Genomic DNA, 19,220 nt, shown 5'->3' on the forward strand with positions numbered 1-19,220 from the left:
CCATCCATCCATCCATCCATCCATCATCTATCTAGATTGTCTGTCTGTCCGTCCATCCATCCATCCATCCATCCATCCATCCATCCATCTTATCATCTATGTATCTTGTCTGTCTATCACATTTTGAGAATCGTCCGTCCGTCCATCCATCCATCCATCAATTGTATCTGTCCTTTCCTTTAGAGAGAGAGAGAGAGAGAGAGAGAGAGAGAGAGAGATGGCCTAGCCTATTGGAAAAGTTGTGCTGCCATGGGACTATTCCACTTTTTTTACTTTATTCCACTAAGAAGAGTAGCTAGACTCCCCTCCACGGAATACGAGCCCTGCACAAACAGAAACAGATATAAAAAAAACACTCCTCACCGTTTTCACAAGAACAAAAGAGCAAAGAAAAGAGTTTTGCATAGTTCATCTCCGCAGCAAAGTAAGTAGAACTTGGCTTTTTTTGGGGGGGGGGCAAAGATAAATTGCCCCGTGCACTATCATAAGCCACAGAGGAGTTGAAGAGAAGAGAGAGAGAGAGCGTGCAATTCTTTTCAAGTTATTATTCCCAGGTTCAAAAGCACTGTGTGCGCGCTAAGATAATGAAGGATTTCATCATCCTTTAGGGATACTGGTTTGAAAATACAGGAGCTAAACCCCTACCCATCGGCCCACCCACCCTTACCTGAAAAGTAGCTTTCCACTCAAAAGTTTCCCGGCCTCCTTGTTTCGGATCCCATTAGTGTTTTAAAAAACGGTTGAAAATAACAGCAATTAAAGGAGGCAAAATCAATGCCTCTGTTTGCACACTGCAGTGGGGGTCCTGATGAAAGTGACTACAGATCACTCCAGCTACTGTATTGAGTTCGCTCCCTCCCTCCTTCCCCGCGCTCCCTCTTTTCTCCCTTCCTTGCTGCTCCAAACACTCCTCCGAAGTCCTTTATTTATTTTATTTATTTTATTAGATTTCTATACCGCCCTACTCCCGAAGGACTCAGGGCGGTGAACAGCCACAAGATAAAACACATAAATACAAAAATTTAAAATAGAATAAAAACGAATTAAATAATTTGGCTGAATTTAAAATACCCCATAATTTAAAAACAAATTAAAATTTACATTTAAAAAGGGGAGAAGATTTAGGCCAGGCCAGCTTGATGAAATAAAAAGATCTTCACAGTGCGACGGAAGGCGCGCAGATCCGGGATCCTCCGTATCTCCGGGGGGAGCCCGTTCCAGATCGTAGGTGCCCCCACAGAGAAGGCTCTCCCCCTAGGGGCTGCCAGTCGACATTGTTTGGCCGACGGCACCCGGAGGAGCCCCTCTCTATGGGAGCGTACTGGCTGGTGGGAGGCTATTGGTGGTAGTAGACGGTCCCGTAAATAAATGACTGTGATAAGGAATCGGCTTGGCTCCGTTGTTTTGGTAATTTTACTCATTTAAATATTAGGCCGGCGTGCCCACGAACTCGTCTTAATAGCACTTTTGCCTTCTATTTGAATCGATCAGCCGAGGCATCTTAATGCAAGGTAGCTACATCCAGAGCGAACTTCCTTCGAAAATACAATATTCAGTCTTGCTTTCAGTATTGGCTCTGGGATGGTGGTGGGTGTGGGATATCTACTCTCACAGGGGGGGGAAATTGTGGTTGGTCGCTGGTTGCCTTTTTCACTTAAAAGCTTGTATTGTCCGTGAGCGTTTTATCTAAAAGCCCTCTGCTAATGCTTTATTTAAAAGTTCCCATGCGGTCTCTGAGATCTGTCGACATGCCCTCTCCATTAAGGGATGGATTTCTTGCTTAACGTGGGAAATTGAATGGCTGCCAGACCGACAGAAACATAGCGTAGAATTGGTTGTTCGGAGACCATAAAGGATCCTCAGTTCGTGGTACCTTCAACCACAGCAAAGTAATACATTGTGTTCCATTGATATTTTTTTTATTTTCTATTTATCCCTTGTTGTACTTCCTATATTGGCATGTTGTGCCCAGGTGGATTCCCTTCTGTTTCTTTCTTGTTTTACTTCCTACAGTAAGAGACTGTAGGCTGAGGGGTTGCCCCAGAGAGGAGGAAGGGGGTCAAGCTATTCTCCAAAGCGCCCGAAGGCCAGGCAAGGAGTAATGGATGGAAACTGACCAAGGAGAGATTCAACCTAGAATTAAGGAGACATTTTCTGGCAGTGAGAACTATCAACCCATGGAACAGAAGTTGCTGGGAGCTTCATCACTGGAGGCTTTCAAGAAGAGACTGGACTGCCATCTGTCAGAGATGGTGTAGGGTCTCCTGCTTGGGTGAGTGGGGGTTGGACTAGATGACCTAAAAGGTTCCTTCTAACTCTGGTAATCTGTAATCTGTAACTGACATATATCTCGACGCCCCCATTGGAAAGTAATCTGGATTTCTAGTTTAACAATTGACTGTGCTGTGGGACCCATAAGGGTTATTCCAGGTCTGTGCTAACAAAACTCAAAACTCCTTCGCGAACTGATCCGTTTGTTCAGAGCTTTGAAAATACAGCCAGGATTACAGAAATAAGGTGAAAACTGCTCATATATTTATTTATTAAAGCAAATTAAAGAGTCGCCCAGCTCACTAGCGACTCAGAGCGGCAGGAGAATGAAGAGATGGAATAGAATAGAGTAACAGAGTTGGAAGGGACTTTGGAGGTCTTCTAGTCCAACCCCCTGCTTTGGCAGGAAACCCTAGATCACTTCAGACAAATGGTTATCCAACATCTTCTTAAAAGCCTCCAGTGTTGGAACATTCACAATTTCTGGAGACAAGTCATTCCACCGGTTAATTGTTCTCACTGTCAGGAAATTTCTCCTAAGTTGCTTTCCTCCTTGATTAGTTTCCACCCATTGCTTCTTGTCCTGCCCTCAGGTGCTTTGGAGAATAGCCTGACTCCCTCTTCTTTGGGGCAGCCCCTGAGATATTGGAAGACTGCTATCATGTCTCCTCTAGTCCTTCTTTTCATTAAACTAGACATACCCAGTTCCTGCAACCGTTCTTCGTATGTTTTAGCCTCCAGTCCCCTAATCATCTTTGTTGCTCTTCTCTGCACTCTTTCTAGAGTCTCAATTATCTTTTTTACATCGTGGCCACCAAAACTGAATGCAGGATTACAAGTGTGGCCTTACCAAGGCATTATAAAATGGTATTAATAGATTATAATAGGTTAAATAACAATATAATAGATTAATATAATCATATTATTAAGATTATAATAGATTAAAAAAATAATAGATTAAAGCTTGCATAATGTAATACAGGGGCCCCCAACTGTGGCCGCTTTAAGACTTGTGGACTTCAACTCCCAGAATTCCCCAGCCAGTCATGACTGGCTGGGGAATTCTGGGAGTTGAAGTCCACAGGACTTAAAGGGGCCACAGTTTGGAGACCCCTGATGTAAATAGATGATATTTGCAAAGTCTTGCACTCTTCGAGGATTAGCCTAGAGTTTGGGATTAAAATCCCATCGCCCCCATTTCGGTTCAGGTAGAATTGATAAAGCTCTCTGTCCAAGTTTAACAAGCCATTGCCTAGTTACCTTCGGTGATGAGTTTTAAAATCATTACTGCTAATTGCCTAGCTGCATCTGCGCTGATTAGAGAGGGTTTGTTGTTTTGTTTTGTTTTTAATTTGGAAGGACTCTGGATTTGCAGAGTTTAGCAGGTTCTTTTTAAGTCATTCCCTCCCGAAAATTTCCCGGCTTTCATGAGACAATTAGTTTCCGACGTCTCGCGATCAATATGCATCCATCTGGCCCCAACACACATTAAAAGTTTTGTCTGAAATAAATGCTTCTCTTCACCTTTGTTTATTACGAATGTACGGGTTGTGTAGACGGAGCTGTGATGCCTACAGCGTTTGAACGATAATCCCACAGACAGATGGTGGCACCTTAAAGACATTTCCTTCAAAGAAATGATCTACATAGGAAATTTCTCCTCTCTAATTAGCATGATTTGCTTGCTAGATTTAAACCAGTAACTCCCCCCACCCCCACCCCTTAGCTGCAATCCACAGTTGGGCCTTATCTTTACTTGCTAGTTTTTACAGGTAGTCCTCGACCTACGACCACATTTGAGCCCACAATTGAGTTGTTTGGTTTGGTTTTTTTAAAATTTATTTCATCTCTGTTTATTTCAACGTTTGATATTTTAACCAGGGGTGAAATCCAGCAGATTCTGGAGAACTGGTAGTGGAAATTTTGAGTAGTTTGGAAAACTGGCAAATACCACCTCTGGCTGGACCAAGAGTGGGGAGGGAATGGGGATTTTGCAGTATCCTTCCCCTGCCACGTCCACCAAGCCACGCCCACAGAACCGGTAGTAAAAAAATTTGGATTTCACCACTGGTTTTAACCCTTTGTATTTGCTTTCTGGAGCTACTCTGGAGCTGTCCAGAGTGACTCCAAAATGAGATGGGTGATACAATACCCTGTTTCCCTGAAAATAAGACCCAACTGGAAAATAAGTCCTAGCATGATTTTTCAGGATGCTCGTAATATAAGCCCTACCCCAAAAATAAGCCCCAGTTAAGGTTGTCACCCAGATAGGTGCATTTAGTACCGTATTTCCCCCCCCAAAATAAGACCTAACCAGAAAATAAGCCCTAATGTATCTTTTGGAGCAAAAAAATTAATATAAGACCACAGTCTTATTTTCGGGGAAACACGGTAAATTTAATCAATGAATAATAAAAAGCGAGAATGTTCCTTATCTGCCCCCTACATCCAGTAGCCTCCCAGCTCAGCTTTCTTTCCAGAAAGAGGGCATCCTTCAAAGCAAGCATCGGATCGCACTCTCTGCAGGCAATCCTCGACTTATGACCACCGCTGAGCCCAGAATTCCTGTCGCTAAGCGAGACCGTGGCTTTTGCCTCATTGTACAACTTTTCTGGCCACCCTTCTTAAGTGAATCACTTCGGTCATTAAGTGAGTCACATGGTCGTTAAGCGAATCTGGCTTCCCCCCATTGACTTTGCTCCTCAGAAGGTCGCCGAAAAGGGATCACATGACCCCGGGACACCGCAAACGTCATAAATACGAGTCAGTTGCCAAGCAGCTGAATTTCGATCCCATGAACATGGGGATGTTGCAATGGTCATAAGTGTGAAAAACTAGTCGGTTTTTCCAGTCCTTGCCGTTTCAGTGACTAAACTGCAAGGGCCGTAGGGTTAGCATTTAACAACTGCCTTGCTTAACAACTGGTGCCGATTGCGGCCGTAAATTGAGGACTAGCTGCGTTCAACTCTTGACGGCATTCTGAAGAGATTGTAAATTTTCACGACAAACTGGAAATCGACTCCATGTTCTTCTTCTTCTTTTTTTTTTAAAATTTGGTTTGTCACCCCTTCAAACAAAAAGGAAAATAAAAACATTTCTTCCCCCAGCTGGTGAGCTTTAATTGACAGACCCACAAACCAACAAACGGCAATTAATGTGAAACTTGTAATGAAATCCCGACCAGCCAATGGCTCTAATTAAATTGCCAAGGGAATCGTCCGAAAAGAGAGAGTATCAGAATCTCTCATGGGGAACCCTCCCCGTTGTATGTCAACTTTTAATTGCCTCGGCTCCTTTGATGTGGATAAATGAAGGCAGGAGTCTAAGCAGTGATAAAATGGCACTTCCACCTGGGGGGAATTCAATATTTTGGAAAAACAGGGGTGTCCAAGCTTGGAAACTTTTAAGACTTACGGACTTCAACTCTTAGTAAGTCAACAGATCTTCAGCTGTTCGACTCTTGGCTTCTTGGAACAGTTTTTATCCGGGTGGTGTTGAGTTGAGTTTAACGAAGATGAGTTTAATGAGTTGAGTGTAATGAAAAGAAGGACTAGGGGTGACACGATCGCAGTCTTCCAATATTTGAGGGGCTGCCCCAAAGAAGAGGGGCTCAACCTATTCTCCAAAGCATCTGAAGGCAGGACAAGAAGCAACGGATGGAAAGTAATCAAAGAGAGAAGCAACCTGGAAATGAGGAGAAACTTCCCAACAGTGAGGACAATTAACCAGTGGAACAGCTTGTCTCCAGAAGTTGTGGGTGCCCCATCACTGGAGGCTTTGAAGAAGAGATTGGACAGCCATTGGTCTGAAATGGTATAGGGTCTCCTGCTTGAACAGGGGGTGGACTAGAAGACCTCCAAACTCCCTTCCAACTCTTGTTATTCTGTAGACATCAAACAGCATTTGGGGATAAACACAGGTCCATCAATAACCATTAACACAACCCACCCAGGATAACTGATCTTTCTTTCTTTCTTTCTTTCTTTCTTTCTTTCTTTCTTTCTTTCTTTCTTTCTTTCTTTCTTTCTTTCTTTCTTTCTTTCTTTCTTTCTTTCTTTCTTTCTTTCTTTCTTTCCTTCCTTCCTTCCTTCCTTCCTTCCTTCCTTCCTTCTTATTTATTTATTTATTTATTTATTTATTTATTTATTTATTTATTTTATTCAATTTGTATACCGCCCTTCTCCTAGTGGACTCAGGGCGGTGCACAGCCAAACTAAAACACATACCAATACAAAATTGAAAATTTTTAAAAGAATTTCATGACTTTGGCCCCAAAATTTAAAACATTCAAACTAAAACCCATTGACAATTTAAAAAACTAAAAAAGCTAGAAAAGGTGTGGGGGGTTCACGCCAGCCCTGCTTGATGGAAAAGAAAAGTTTTTAGGGCATGGTGAAAGACCCAGAGATCCGATATCCTTCGTTATCTCCGGGGGCAAATCGTTCCAGAGGGCAGGAGCTGCCACAGAGATATATGACTCACCGTGCATTAATTTTTAACGGTTATTCTGTTATTCGGAGTCCGGTGTTCTAATGAGTTGGCAAGTTCTAAGGATCCCATCCAGCCCATCCTCCCTCCAGCCTCTTTCTTGTAACTCTCATAGATCAAATCGTGGAACATGCTGTTTATTCTAGATGCTGGGTAAGCAGAGTGTACTTCCGTAATTTTTTTACACACACAAAAAAAAAAACCCTAGTATTTAAAGGTCATTCCTATCTCAGTCACTGCTTAAAGTTTAAGAGGAAATAAACTGCATGAAGGTGGCATTGTTTTCCAAGTCAAGTGTTAAACTTTGGAAAAGTCCCCAAGCCAAGAAAAACAGAGGAAAGTGAAAATGATGGATTAATAAGCAGTTAACCCTCAGCGATGGGTGTTGGGGAAAATTCTTTGATTCATTTCATAGAAAAAGAAACACTACGGTATCATTTTTAACTTTGGAGAACTCATCGGGAGGCTCCTGCCTTGAGCCGATGGAAGATTTCTCCTGTAAAATAGGAGGCAGGATTTGTTTTGCGAGGATGCCAGCTTGGGGGATCCGCCATCCCAACGGTGCCCACGAGCTTTTTTTTTAAAAAAAAAAATAAAACATCCCTAGCGACTAACACAAAAAGCAAAGTGGGGCTGAAACAGCCCCACTTTGCTTTTTGTGTTAGTCGCTAGGGATGTTTTATTTTTTTTTAAAAAAAAAAGCTCGTGGGCACCGTTGGGATGGCGGATCCCCCAAGCTTGCTTTGCAATCCCCGCCCGCATTGACGTCTCTTCCCAAGAGGAGGAACAGCAAAATCAATAGGGAAATAAACAAGAAGAATGGGCTTTATTAATCAAGTCCATTGGAAGCAGAAAGGAAGATGATAATGTGTCGATCGAAGAGCGTGGGGTGCTTAAGCTATCTCCTGGCTGGCTGCTGAAGTGTCAGTATTGATCGGAGGAGATGTAGGGTACAGGGAGAATCGGGGTTGCTAATTGGGAGGTTGGGTTATCGTCGCAAGAAGAAATAAACATGGCCTTTCCAGACTTTTCCTCCATATCCTGGCGCCAAAGGCGTTATGACAACGCTGGTGTTGTTGCAGTGCCACCATGGCATGCATTGAAAGATGTCCAGCCTCTGTGTGATGACCCGGGGCATGGCACAGAGATTACACTGGCAGATAAAGCTGGCAGTTCAAACCGCCCCTTTATTGCTCCAAATTTCCCCAAACGCTCCCACGTTTCTGGCAAGTTGCAGAGCAAAGTGATGTTAAACAACCCCCCGACACACACACCTCAAGCAGCCCCTGGCTGCAAATAGTCCAGCCTAGCCCTGTGTACACCAAGGCTGAACAGCAATAAATCCAGCAGGGCAAATCAAGGAGTTCAGGAAGCAAAGGATTCGGTTAATTAGTCCAGAAAGCCAGAAATAATGTAAGGACTGTTACATACATACATACATACATACATACATACATACATACATACATACATACATACATTTATATTTATATTTATATTTATATTTATATTTATATTTATATTTATATTTATATTTATATTTATATTTATATTTATATTTATATTTATTTGTGGGTGGGTGGGTGGATGGATGGGTAGATAGATCTAGAGATAGATAGACAGATGTAGATAGATAGATAGATAGATAGATGATAGATAGATAGATAGATAGATAGATAGATAAAAGATGTAGAGATCGATAGAGAGATAGATAAATAGAGAGAGATATAGAGATGGATGGATGGATGTAGAGGTAGATAGATATATAGAGAGATAAATAGAGAGAGATGTAGATAGAGAGATGATGGATGGATGGATACAGAGATAGATAAATAGAGATATAGAGATAGATAGATGGATGGATGTAGAGGTGGATATAGAGATAGATAAATAGAGAGAGATAGAGATAGATGGATGGATGGATGAATGAAGAGGTAGATAGATATAGAGGTAGATAAATAGAGATGTAGAAGAGATAGATGATGGATGGATGGATGGATGGATGGATGTAGAGGTAGATAGATAGAGAGATAGGTAGACAGACAGAGAAAGGGGGGGATGAATATAGAAGGATTGCTCATCATATGTTTCAATTTCCATCGTAACTGTGGACGGTTCATAAACAAGGCAGGCAGTCACTGTAGAAGGACTCCCTCTCCTGATGGAAACCTATGGAGGGGATCCAATCGAAAGATAGCTAGCTAAACCAGACTCACTCTCATAAAAACCTCTCAAACGAGAAGACTGCAGCCACATATTTTGAGCACCAACCTCTCTGCAGAGGTTCCCTCCAGAAGACCCCCCTCGTACGCGGGCATGGCCAGCGTCACCCGGTGGCCTTAATGCTTCAAGGTGTTCCCAGGCGAAGGTACCCTCGTTCGGCAGTCCCACAATTTTGGGATGGCAACGTTTGCGATCCCCACCCCACGTCAAGATACTCTCGACGGCGGTACCCGGTTATTATTAGACTCGCCACTCTGAAGGCCATCGCCGGTGTTTTGTTTACTCGAGTTTAAAGCCTTCTCGTCTCGTATTCAGAATTCGGAAAGGAACTCCTCGGAGACCGGTTTCTAATCTGGAAAGCTCTTTCAGAAAATTCTTAATTGCGAGGAGTAGCCGGCGGGGCGATGAAAGCAAAACAAAACAGATAATAACGAACGCACGCAGATAAACAAGGCGATGCTAATATCCTGCAAAAGGGCCATCGTATGCATTGAAGATGAAGCCCCGATTATAAAAAGGTCAGCCTGGACCATCCTGAAGAGCGTTTAGTAGCAATCATGAGTGGCATTCCGGAACTGAAGTGAGATGCTGGTTTTTAAAGGTTTTTTTTTTTTGTCATAGCGTGTTTATTTTCCCAATTATTTCTGATTGCATTCAAATAGGCCCATCGTCCCGCGATTAAGAGCGTTTGCAACCGGCTTGTTAACTCAGCTTCGCGCGACGCTGTCTGCATTTAATTTTGGGCACAAGATTGTTTTCCCATTAAATGCCCGGGCTCTCAATTACAGCGTGCCACTCGTCGTCCTTTTGTTGTTCTCACAAAAAGTTGGATTTTTTTTTTTTTTTTTGCGTGTCGCTTTCCACTGTTCGGACACCCCTGAAGCAAAATTTTGTGCCTCGGATTTAAGAGAGGCTAAGATTTGGCACTAGGGTACGGGTAGTCCTCAGGTTACGACCAGAATGGAACCCCATATTTCTGTTGCTAAGCGAGACAGTGGTTTGCCCCATGTTGCAACCTGTCTTTGCAGTGGCTCAGTTAGCAACAGGCTTATAAAGCGAATCTGGTTTCTCCACTGGTTTTGTTTATCAAAAAGTCGCAAGAAGGGATCCCATGATCCCATATGTAACCGTCATAAATGTGAGTCGGTTGCCAAAGCGCCTGAATTTTGATCCCGGGACCGTGGGGATGCTCCAACAGTCGTAAGTGCGAAAGATGGTCATAAGTCGCTTTTTACAGTGGCGTTGTAACTTAGAATGGTCACTAAATGAGCTATTGTGAGTCAAGGACTACCTAGTCACTAGATTCTAGTGAATATACAAGCTTATTTCATTGGTGGAATTTTTATTTGGAATCCCTTAGGACAGAGAGACATTTTTGAAATTAGAAGGAACATCCTTGGGTTGACATTTGAAGGATATCGGGTTTTGATCCATGACGAGATATTACCTGCCCCAAATCTAGAGGAACTGAAGACTAGTTGAATGAAAAGAAGGACTAGGGGTGACAGGATAGCAGTCTTCCAGTATCTCAGGGGCTGCCCCAAATAAGAGGGAGTCAAGCTATTCTCCAAGGGACCTGAAGGCAGAAGAAGAAGCAGTGGGTGGAAATTAATCAAGGAGAGAAGCAACTTAGAACTAAGGAGGAATTTCTTGACAGTGAGGACAATTAATCAGTGGAACAACTTGCAACCAGAAGTTAAGAATGCTCCAACACTGGAGGTTTTCAAGAAGAGATTGGACATCCATTTGTCTGAAGTGGTAGGGTCTCCTGCTTGAGTGGGGGTTGGACTAGAAGACCTCCAAGGTCCCTTCCTACTCTGTTATTCTGTTCTGTTCTGATTCAAGACTGAGCAACCAGGGAAACGATGCACTGGGGCAACCCACATCTTTCCTAACCCTTCCTAGATTCTACAATCTTTGCTTTCCAAGAAATGATTTTAAGGTAAATAGACTCTTTGTCACCAGGATTTATTTCGGGTTTTTTCCCAACACATGAACACAACTTTTATCTACCGCATTTGGAGGTAAACAATGTGAAAAGATTGGCTTGGCAACAAAACTCATTTTTGGAGTGAAGAAAATATGATTACAGGTTGAGATCTGATGTGGCAAATTTGATTATTCATTACAGCTTGGACGGAGTTGAAATTGTGGAAGATAAGATTTCTTCTCTTTGACTTCAAGGTCAAACGCGAGAGTATTTACCATTCTCTCTCTGTTTATCTTTGGATGCAAATTGAATTTGGTGATTCAAATTGATGAAATGTAAGGAATATAAAACTCATCAGAAGCAACATGGAGAAAAAAAAATTACCGGGTAGAGATGGCTGGTAGCTCCACCAGTCCACGTCCAGGGACTTTCTTCTGATTAGTAATTATTTCAATCTTTGTTATTTATTTTCGTTCTTCATTCTCAATTTTGTTTAAGTTGTTTTGATTTCTGTGTTTTTTGAAAGCAAAAAAAGCGTAATTATGTTCCGAAGCATTTAGAATCGGAATTAGATGGTTGAAATAGCCAGCTGCAGGCAAGCAGCTCCTGCTACAACTTGGGGGAACCAGCATCTCCTCCTCCTCCTCCACCTCCTCCTCCTTCTCCTCCTTCTTCTGTTCCTTCTCCTCCTCCTCTCTGCAAATACCCTCTCGCTTCTAGCACTGATGATGTTGCTTAGTTAGGTCATGAAACGTTTGCAAAAAAAATAACCAATCTCAGAGAGCACCAAGGACCCCACAGTCCTCCTCTTCTTCTTCTCCCTCCCTCCCTCCCTCCTCCTCCTCTTCCTCTCTCCTCCTCCTCTTCTTCCTCTCCTCCTCCTCCTCTTTTTCCTCTCTCCTCCTCCTCTTCTTCCTCTCTCCTCCTCCTCCTCTTCCTCTCTCCTCCTCCTCCTCTTCTTCCTCTCTCCTCCTCCTCTTCTTCCTCTCTCCTCCTCCTCTTTTTCCTCTCTCCTCCTCGTCCTCTTCTTCCTCTCTCCTCCTCTTCCTCTCTCCTCCTCCTCCTCTTCTTCCTCTCTCCTCCTCCTCCTCTTTTTCCTCTCTCCTCCTCGTCCTCCTGTTCCTCCTCCTCCTCTCTACAAATACCCACTCCCTTCTAGCACTGATAAAGTTGCTTAGTTAGGTCATAAACGTCTGTAAAAAAACAACCAAGCTCAGAGAGTACCAAGGACCCCACAGTCGTCATCCTCTTCTTATACCTATTTTAGGAACTGTCTTCCAGATCTCTTGGTTTGGAAAAGAACTTGAGACTGTTGCATGGACCAAGGAAATGGGACTTTAATGTCTCTTCCACCTCTGTGGTTTCATTTCATTTGATCGCATCTCACGCAGCTGACTTCATTAGATGTTCTTGTCTCGGCTATAATTTTGGGAGAGTTGGCTTATCTTCCTTGGCATGTTGATGAAGCTGCGTCCTGGTAGGAGGCCAGTTGAACCCCAGCTTCTGTCCCCCCCAATACTGTACCCAATGTTTCTCTCATCTTCCAACACTGCAGTTAAAGCATAGCAGCCTTTTTTTAAAAAAAATCAAACGCTCTCTCTATCTTCAGGGTGCTTGAATTACTTCCTAAAAGAAATCCTTGTCGAAGATAAATGAAATTTTGAATATCCCGGAGCGGGTTTTTTTTTTTTTTTGAGAAAGAAGCTATTAAAATGCATCTTAGTGCGTCTGTATTCATTGTGTTCTCTCGTACTTGGCAAGGCTAACAACATTTTTTTTTTAAAAAAATGGGAGTTTTATCCTCGAAATTATTCCAAAGAAAAGGGGAATAAAAAGGGACCGCAAGACATTTCCCAGCGACTTTAAAAACCCAAAGTTTCTTCCCCCTTAGTTCGAATCGTTAGATTTACAGCATCCAAGGACGTTATTGAGGCGATAAACAGGAATGGGGTTTTCCCCCCCCCCCCTTCTCTATTTTAAGGCCAGGAAAATATACTTTGAACTTGCAAAGACTTCTGAAAATGCCACCAAGGCCAGGGTTCAACGGAGCTATCAGATGTAGGGTTTAATTTTTTATGAGTTTTGAAAAAACAAAACACACACACACAAAAAAAAAAACACAAAATGAAAAGGGTTCAGATCGTGTGGCCTTTAATGAGTGGGACATTTATCCAGCCAATAAATGGGTTTCTTCTGTAGCTGTTGACATCCTGGTTTGAGCTTTTATACCCAGCTCTCTAATGGTTGAATCAAAGAGCATAGAATTCGAGATTTCCCGTCGTTTGGAGAGTTTTTAGTCCCACGTTATGGGACCGAAGGCCAAAACAGCTGTAACGAAGGTTGCTGGGCCTTTTTAAAAGATTTGCTGCAGAGGGCTTAGCTGTTTACAGAATATTATTTTATCAAAAGTAGAAGTTTCTCATTTCCATCCTTTGTTTGGTTTGGTTTGCTTTTTTTAAATTTATTTAATCTCTGTTTATTTCAATGTTTTAACCCTTTGTATTTGATCTCTGGAGCTGTCCAGAGTGACTCCAAAACGAGATGGGTGATACAATACCCTGTTTCCCCAAAAATAAGACCCCACTGGAAAATAAGTCCTAGCGTGATTTTTCAGGATGCTCGTAATATAAGCCCTACCCCCAAAATAAGCCCCAGTTAAGATTGTCACCCAGATAGGTGCATTTAGTACTGTATTTCCCCCCCAAAATAAGACCTAACCAGAAAATAAGCCCTAATGTGTCTTTTGGAGCAAAAAATTAATATAAGACCCAATCTTATTTTCGGGGAAACACAGTAAATTTAAAGTTCCAGCAAGAGGGCATCCTTCAAAGCAAGCATCGGATTGCACTCTCTGCAGGCAATCCTCGACTTACGACCACCGTTGAGCCCAGAATTCCTGTCGCTAAGCGAGACGTTTGTTTTGCCCCATTTTTATGACTTTTCTGGCCACCGCTCTTAAGTGAATCACCGCAATTGTTCAGTTAGTCACACGGTTGTTAAGTGAATCTGGATTCCCCCATTGACTTTGCTCCTCAGAAGGTCGCCAAAAAAGGGATCACGTGACCCCTGCACATTGCAACCGTCATAAATGTGAGTCAGTTGCCAAGCGGCCGAATTTTGATCACATGACCACGGGGGATGCTGCAATGGTCGCAAGGGTGAAAAACGGTCCTAAGTCAGCTTTTTTTCAGCGCTATTATAACTTTGAATGGTCGCTAAATGAACTGTTGTAAGTCGAGGGTTACCTGTATTGCTTTTATTTTATTTTATTTTTTAAAAAAATGCCTCTGGGTCCCCTGTGGACCCTTGGAAAAGCTGTCTCTGCCACCCCCCCTTTAAAACAAATTTGGCCCAGACTACTCAAAAGAAATGCATACCCCAATCCAGACTGTTAGGGTTCCGAGTAACACCCCCAGTGAAAGAAGACTCCGAGCTAGAAGTTCCTCAAAGTTCCATTTTATTAGAGACTACCTGATAACCCGGCGTTGCCCAGGTTTTTTTTACCCCCAAGAACGAATCCCCCTTTACCAGAGGGAGCCCCTTTGTGGAGTACTGTGAAGCCATTACCATGGCAACTCCACTGTGCTGTACAGTAGAAGCCATTTTAAGGCACAACAGGCTGTATCTTAACAGAACTTGAATCCAAAAGGCACACTATCACTGTCAAAAGTACCGTGATTTGACATTATAGATATAATTCATTTCTTTTCATTTCAGTGGCCCAGGCGTTCCAGAGTTATGCTGGAATATACACACACCCACACACACCAAGGGGTGTTAGGGGTGTCTTATCCCCACAGTATTTGTTTCCAGAGAGTAAGTCATCTGTGTACCAAGTTTGGTTGAAATTGCTCGAGGCGTTCCAGAGTTATGTTGGGGCTGCTGCCAGTTCTGGATTCTCAACGAATCCTGTTCAGCGTCAGGACGAAAATTCCCTGCAAATCCAATTTTGCGTCTGATGCTCACTGTCTTTCTCCTCTCTCTCTCTTTGCTCAGTGGTGTCGTTCCCAGCTAGTTTATCCAGGAATAATCATGCATAAAATTGGGTTCTTCCATCTGTGTTTTGAAATCTTTGCAGGGGAAGTTGAGATTTTCCAAGACATGCGCTTGAAATCCCGCCATTCATAATAGTCTAACACAACCCCTTACATGCTACTCGGTGGCAAAGGTTCCATTCTCTGTGTAACTAATTAATTAAAATGGTGTGTGTGGGGGGGGGAAGTGGGGACACACAGAGGCCTGGTAGTGTTGTAGTTATTGAATTAGTCATTTTTCACAGTAGATTTATAGCCTTCGCGATTAGCCTCTCCACCTGACAGCCACAGTGGAAAGAATCTGTTTTACAGACTATTAAATTGGTGTATGAATAGCTTCAAATTGAGCTGCTGCTTACATAGAGCCCTTTAATTCATTGAAAGATTTAAGGTGCTTGTAGGGAGCAGTTGGCAAAGGGGAAAAGAATTGGATGAACTGAGAGTTTTTAGAGATCTGGGGAAAAAAAAAGAGAAACTGGGCAAGTGGAAGGACAGTTTTTCAGGTATGTGTATCTATGTATGTATCTGTAAGGGATCCGTGTAAGCCATTCAGCTTGCTATAAAGATAATTTTTGGGTGGCCTTCGAGAAGACCTCCTTTATAGAACTAAGGAGAGATCACGTGAAGTGTTAGTACCACTTTATAATGCCTTGGTAAGGCCACACTTGGAATCCTGCATTCAGTTTTGGTCGCCACAATGTAAAAAAGACGTGGAGACTCTGGAAAGAATGCAGAGAAGAGCAACAAAGAGGATTAGGGGACTGGAGGCTAAAACATAGGAAGAACGGTTGCAGGAACTGGGCATGGCTAGTTTGATGAAAAGAAGGACTAGGGAAGACATGATAGCAGTCTTCCAGTATCTCAGTGGCTTCCCCAAAGAAGAGGGAGTCAAGCTATTCTCCAAAGCACCTGAGGGCAGGACAAGAAGCAATGGGTGGAAACTAACCAAGGAGAGAAGCAACTTAGAACTCAGGAGGAATTTCCTGACAGCTAGATTAATTAACCAGTGGAATTACTTGCCACCAGAAGTTGTGAATGCTCCAACACTGGAAATTTTTAAGAAGATGTTGGATAACCATTTGTCTGAAGTGGTGTAGGGTTTCCTGCCTAAGCAGGGGGTTGGACTAGAAGACCTCCAAGGTCCCTTCTTTTATTCTATTTATTTTATTCAGCAGATGGCATCTACAGAGCTCGTGCAATCACTGATATCCAAATTTAAGCTCAATGTTTCAGCCCTAGAACCAGGAGCTCCATTAGGGCTCCACGAAAATCACCTTTACACCCATGTCAAAACTGAAACGCAAATGTTTTAACAACCATTCCGTGAGAATCAACCGCTACTATATTCCCGACGGAGCAAGCAAGGAAGACTTTGGACCTTGGAAACAAATAGCAACCATTTCCCACTTCTGGATGCTTTTCTCCTAAGCTCCGTTGCCCCCCCGCCCAATTACTTTACTTTTCCTTCCTTCAATTTCCCTTCTTCCTTTCTTTAGTGCCCGGCTGTTGGAGAACGCACGGAAACAACTGCAAGAAGAGTTGTTGAAGGTTCAGAGCCAGCTCCTGGAAGAAAAGAAGAAGCGTGAGCAGCAAGAAACCATGGTTAAATATCTCCAGAAACACATGCAGCTTCTCATCAAGGTAAGTCTTCTCGGGGGAGGAACCCAGGATGTGACGTTTCTCCTGTCCTCCTCTCCGTGGGAAATCTGGTGAAATTGAGGGTTCTTACTTGCTAGATGTTCCAGACTTGGAAATATGGATTATAGAATGGGATGGGATGGGATGGGATGGGATGGGATGGGATGGGATGGGATGGGATGGGATGGGATGGGATGGGATGGAATGGGATGGAATGGAATGGAATGGAGCAGAATTGAATAGAATAGAATAGAATAGAATAGAATAGAATAGAATAGAATAGAATAGAATAGAATAGAATAGAATAGAATAGAAAATATGGAATGGAACGGAACGGAACGGAACGGAACGGAACGGAACGGAACGGAACGGAACGGAACGGAACGGAACGGAACGGAACGGAACAGAACAGAACAGAACAGAACAGAACAGAACAGAACAGAACAGAACAGAACAGATATAGGAGGGAATGGAATGGAATGGAATATGGAATGGAATTCTTTTATTGGCCAAGTGTGATTGGACACACAAAGAATTTATCTTGGTGTATATGCTCTCAGTGTACATAAAAAGACAAGATACATTCATCAAGAATCATAAGGTACAACACTTAATGATAGTCTTAGGGTAGAAATAAGCAATCAGGAAACAATATCAATATAAATTGTAAGGATACAAGCAACAAAGTTAGTCATACCGTCATAAGTGGGAGGAGATGGCTGATGGGAACGATGAGAAGATTAATAGTAGTGCAGACTTAATAAATAGTTTGACAGTGTTGAGGGAATTATTTGTTTAGCAGAGTGATGGGGTTCAGGAAAAAACTGTCCTTGTGTCTAGTTGTTCTGGTGTGCAGTGCTCTATAGCCTCGTTTTGAGGATAGGAGTTGAAACAGTTTATGTCCGGGATGTGAGGGGTCTGTAAATACTTTCCCAGCCCTCTTTTTGACTCGTGCACTATACAGGTCCTCAGTGGAAGGCAGGTTGGTAGCCATTGTTTTTTCTGCACTTCTAATGATCCTCCGAAGTCTGTGTCTGTCTTGTTGGGTTGCAGAGCCAAACCAGACAGTTATGGAGGTGCAGATGACAGACTCAATAATTCCTCTGTAGAACTGGATCAGCAGCTCCTTGGGCAGGTTGAGCTTCCTGAGTTGATTTTAGCCTTCTAACCATCTCTTATTGTCAGTTCTCTAACGTCTCAGTGTGCCTCAGTGTGTTTCACTTTGCCACTTACCGGGTAGATCCATTTCATGATGGCTGGCTTATTTATTTCTCAATTTGCAACTGGTTTTTCCAGGAAACGGAGCCATCTAACACAGCTTCCCTCATCGAAGCTTTCCTTCCCAACCTAGGACAAAAGGTTTTGTTTTAATTAAACGAAAACGATCACATAATTTAATATGAAATTGAGCAAAATATATTACCTGTTAAAAATAATAACTTTGCCCTGGAAGCTTTAGAACCGAGACTGATATTTAATGATCTAATTAGCATGTCCTACGGCTGGAGCAGTTGATGTAAGTATCACTAAAAAGAGAGAAGAAGGGAGGTGGGGAAGGCAGGTTGCTCAGAATGGAAAGCCCTAGGCTGTTTAGAGATGATGATATAGCTTATAAATAATTTTTTAAACAAATGTTCTCAGAACCTACAACGAATCAGTGCTTTCTCCAAATCGGGGCTGGTATGAGTTCGAGTTCCAAACTCAAATTCCCCTGTCAGAATAGCTGGAATGGGCGCTGGGATGAACGGGTGGCTGAAATGCTTCCTTAATAACGTTCGGCGACAAACTTGGTTTGTTTCTAAAATAAAGCGAAAAGGATCTTTATTCTTTGTTCCCATCTAGGTTAGCCTTTTCTGCCATCCTTCCTTCCTTCCTTCCTTCCTTCCTTCCTTCCTTCCTTCCTTCCTTCCTTCCTCTCTCTTTTCTTCCTTCCCTCCTTCCTTTCCTCTCTCTCTTTTCTTTCCTCCCTCCCTCCTTTCCACCTTTCCTCTCTCTCTTTTCCTTCCTTCCTTCATCTCTCTTTTCCTTCCTTCCTCTCTTTTCCTTCCTCCCTCCTTTCCTGTCTCTCTTTTCCTTCCTTCCTTCCTCTCTCTTTTCCTTCCTCCCTTCCTCCCTCCTTTCCTCTCTCTCTTTTCCTTCCTCCCTCCCTCCCACCCTCCCTTCCTTCCTCTCTCTTTTCCTTCCTTCCTTTCTCTCTCTTTTCCTTCCTTCCTCCCCCCTCCTTTCCCCTCCCTCCTTCCCTCCTTCCTTCCTTCTTTCCTGTCTCTTCTTAAAAACCTTCCTCCCTCCCTCCCTCCCTCCCTCCCTCCTTCCTTCCTTCTTTCCTGTCTCTTCTTAAAAACCTCCCTCCCTCCCTCCCTCCCTCCCTCCTAGCAAAGGAAGCCACGCCCTCATTCTTGATCTCTCCTTCACCTTCTCATCCCTAGGCTCTTCTCTGCGATCATGAGGACTAGAACTTTTTCCTTTTTAAACATAAGCAACCCCTGCCCGGCATCACCATTCTTTGCTGGTTTCTGTGTCTTATTCGTGCTTCCACCTGTTCAGGAGAACGGGGTGAAACAATGCCCAGGGAGTCTGTTTCTTTGCAAATGACATTATTTTCCCAAAACGAAATGCGCCAGTTCCAAGGTTCATGC

At 43.0% G+C, this 19,220-nt stretch overlaps 1 protein-coding gene across 1 annotated transcript in view; it reads left to right on the top strand.

Annotated features, from left to right (window-relative positions):
- Positions 1–19,220, top strand: part of MAD1L1 (mitotic arrest deficient 1 like 1) — a 250,357-nt gene that overhangs the window by 78,862 nt on the left and 152,275 nt on the right. Inside the window, 1 exon segment of the mRNA XM_070955353.1 lies at positions 16,443–16,587. Coding sequence (XP_070811454.1) covers positions 16,443–16,587 — 145 coding nt within the window.

The sequence above is a fragment of the Pituophis catenifer genome, unplaced genomic scaffold (genome assembly GCF_029215685.1).
Source record: "Pituophis catenifer annectens isolate HBS135680 unplaced genomic scaffold, rPitCat1.0.hap2 SCAF_16, whole genome shotgun sequence".
NCBI classification, from domain to species: Eukaryota; Metazoa; Chordata; class Lepidosauria; order Squamata; family Colubridae; genus Pituophis; species Pituophis catenifer.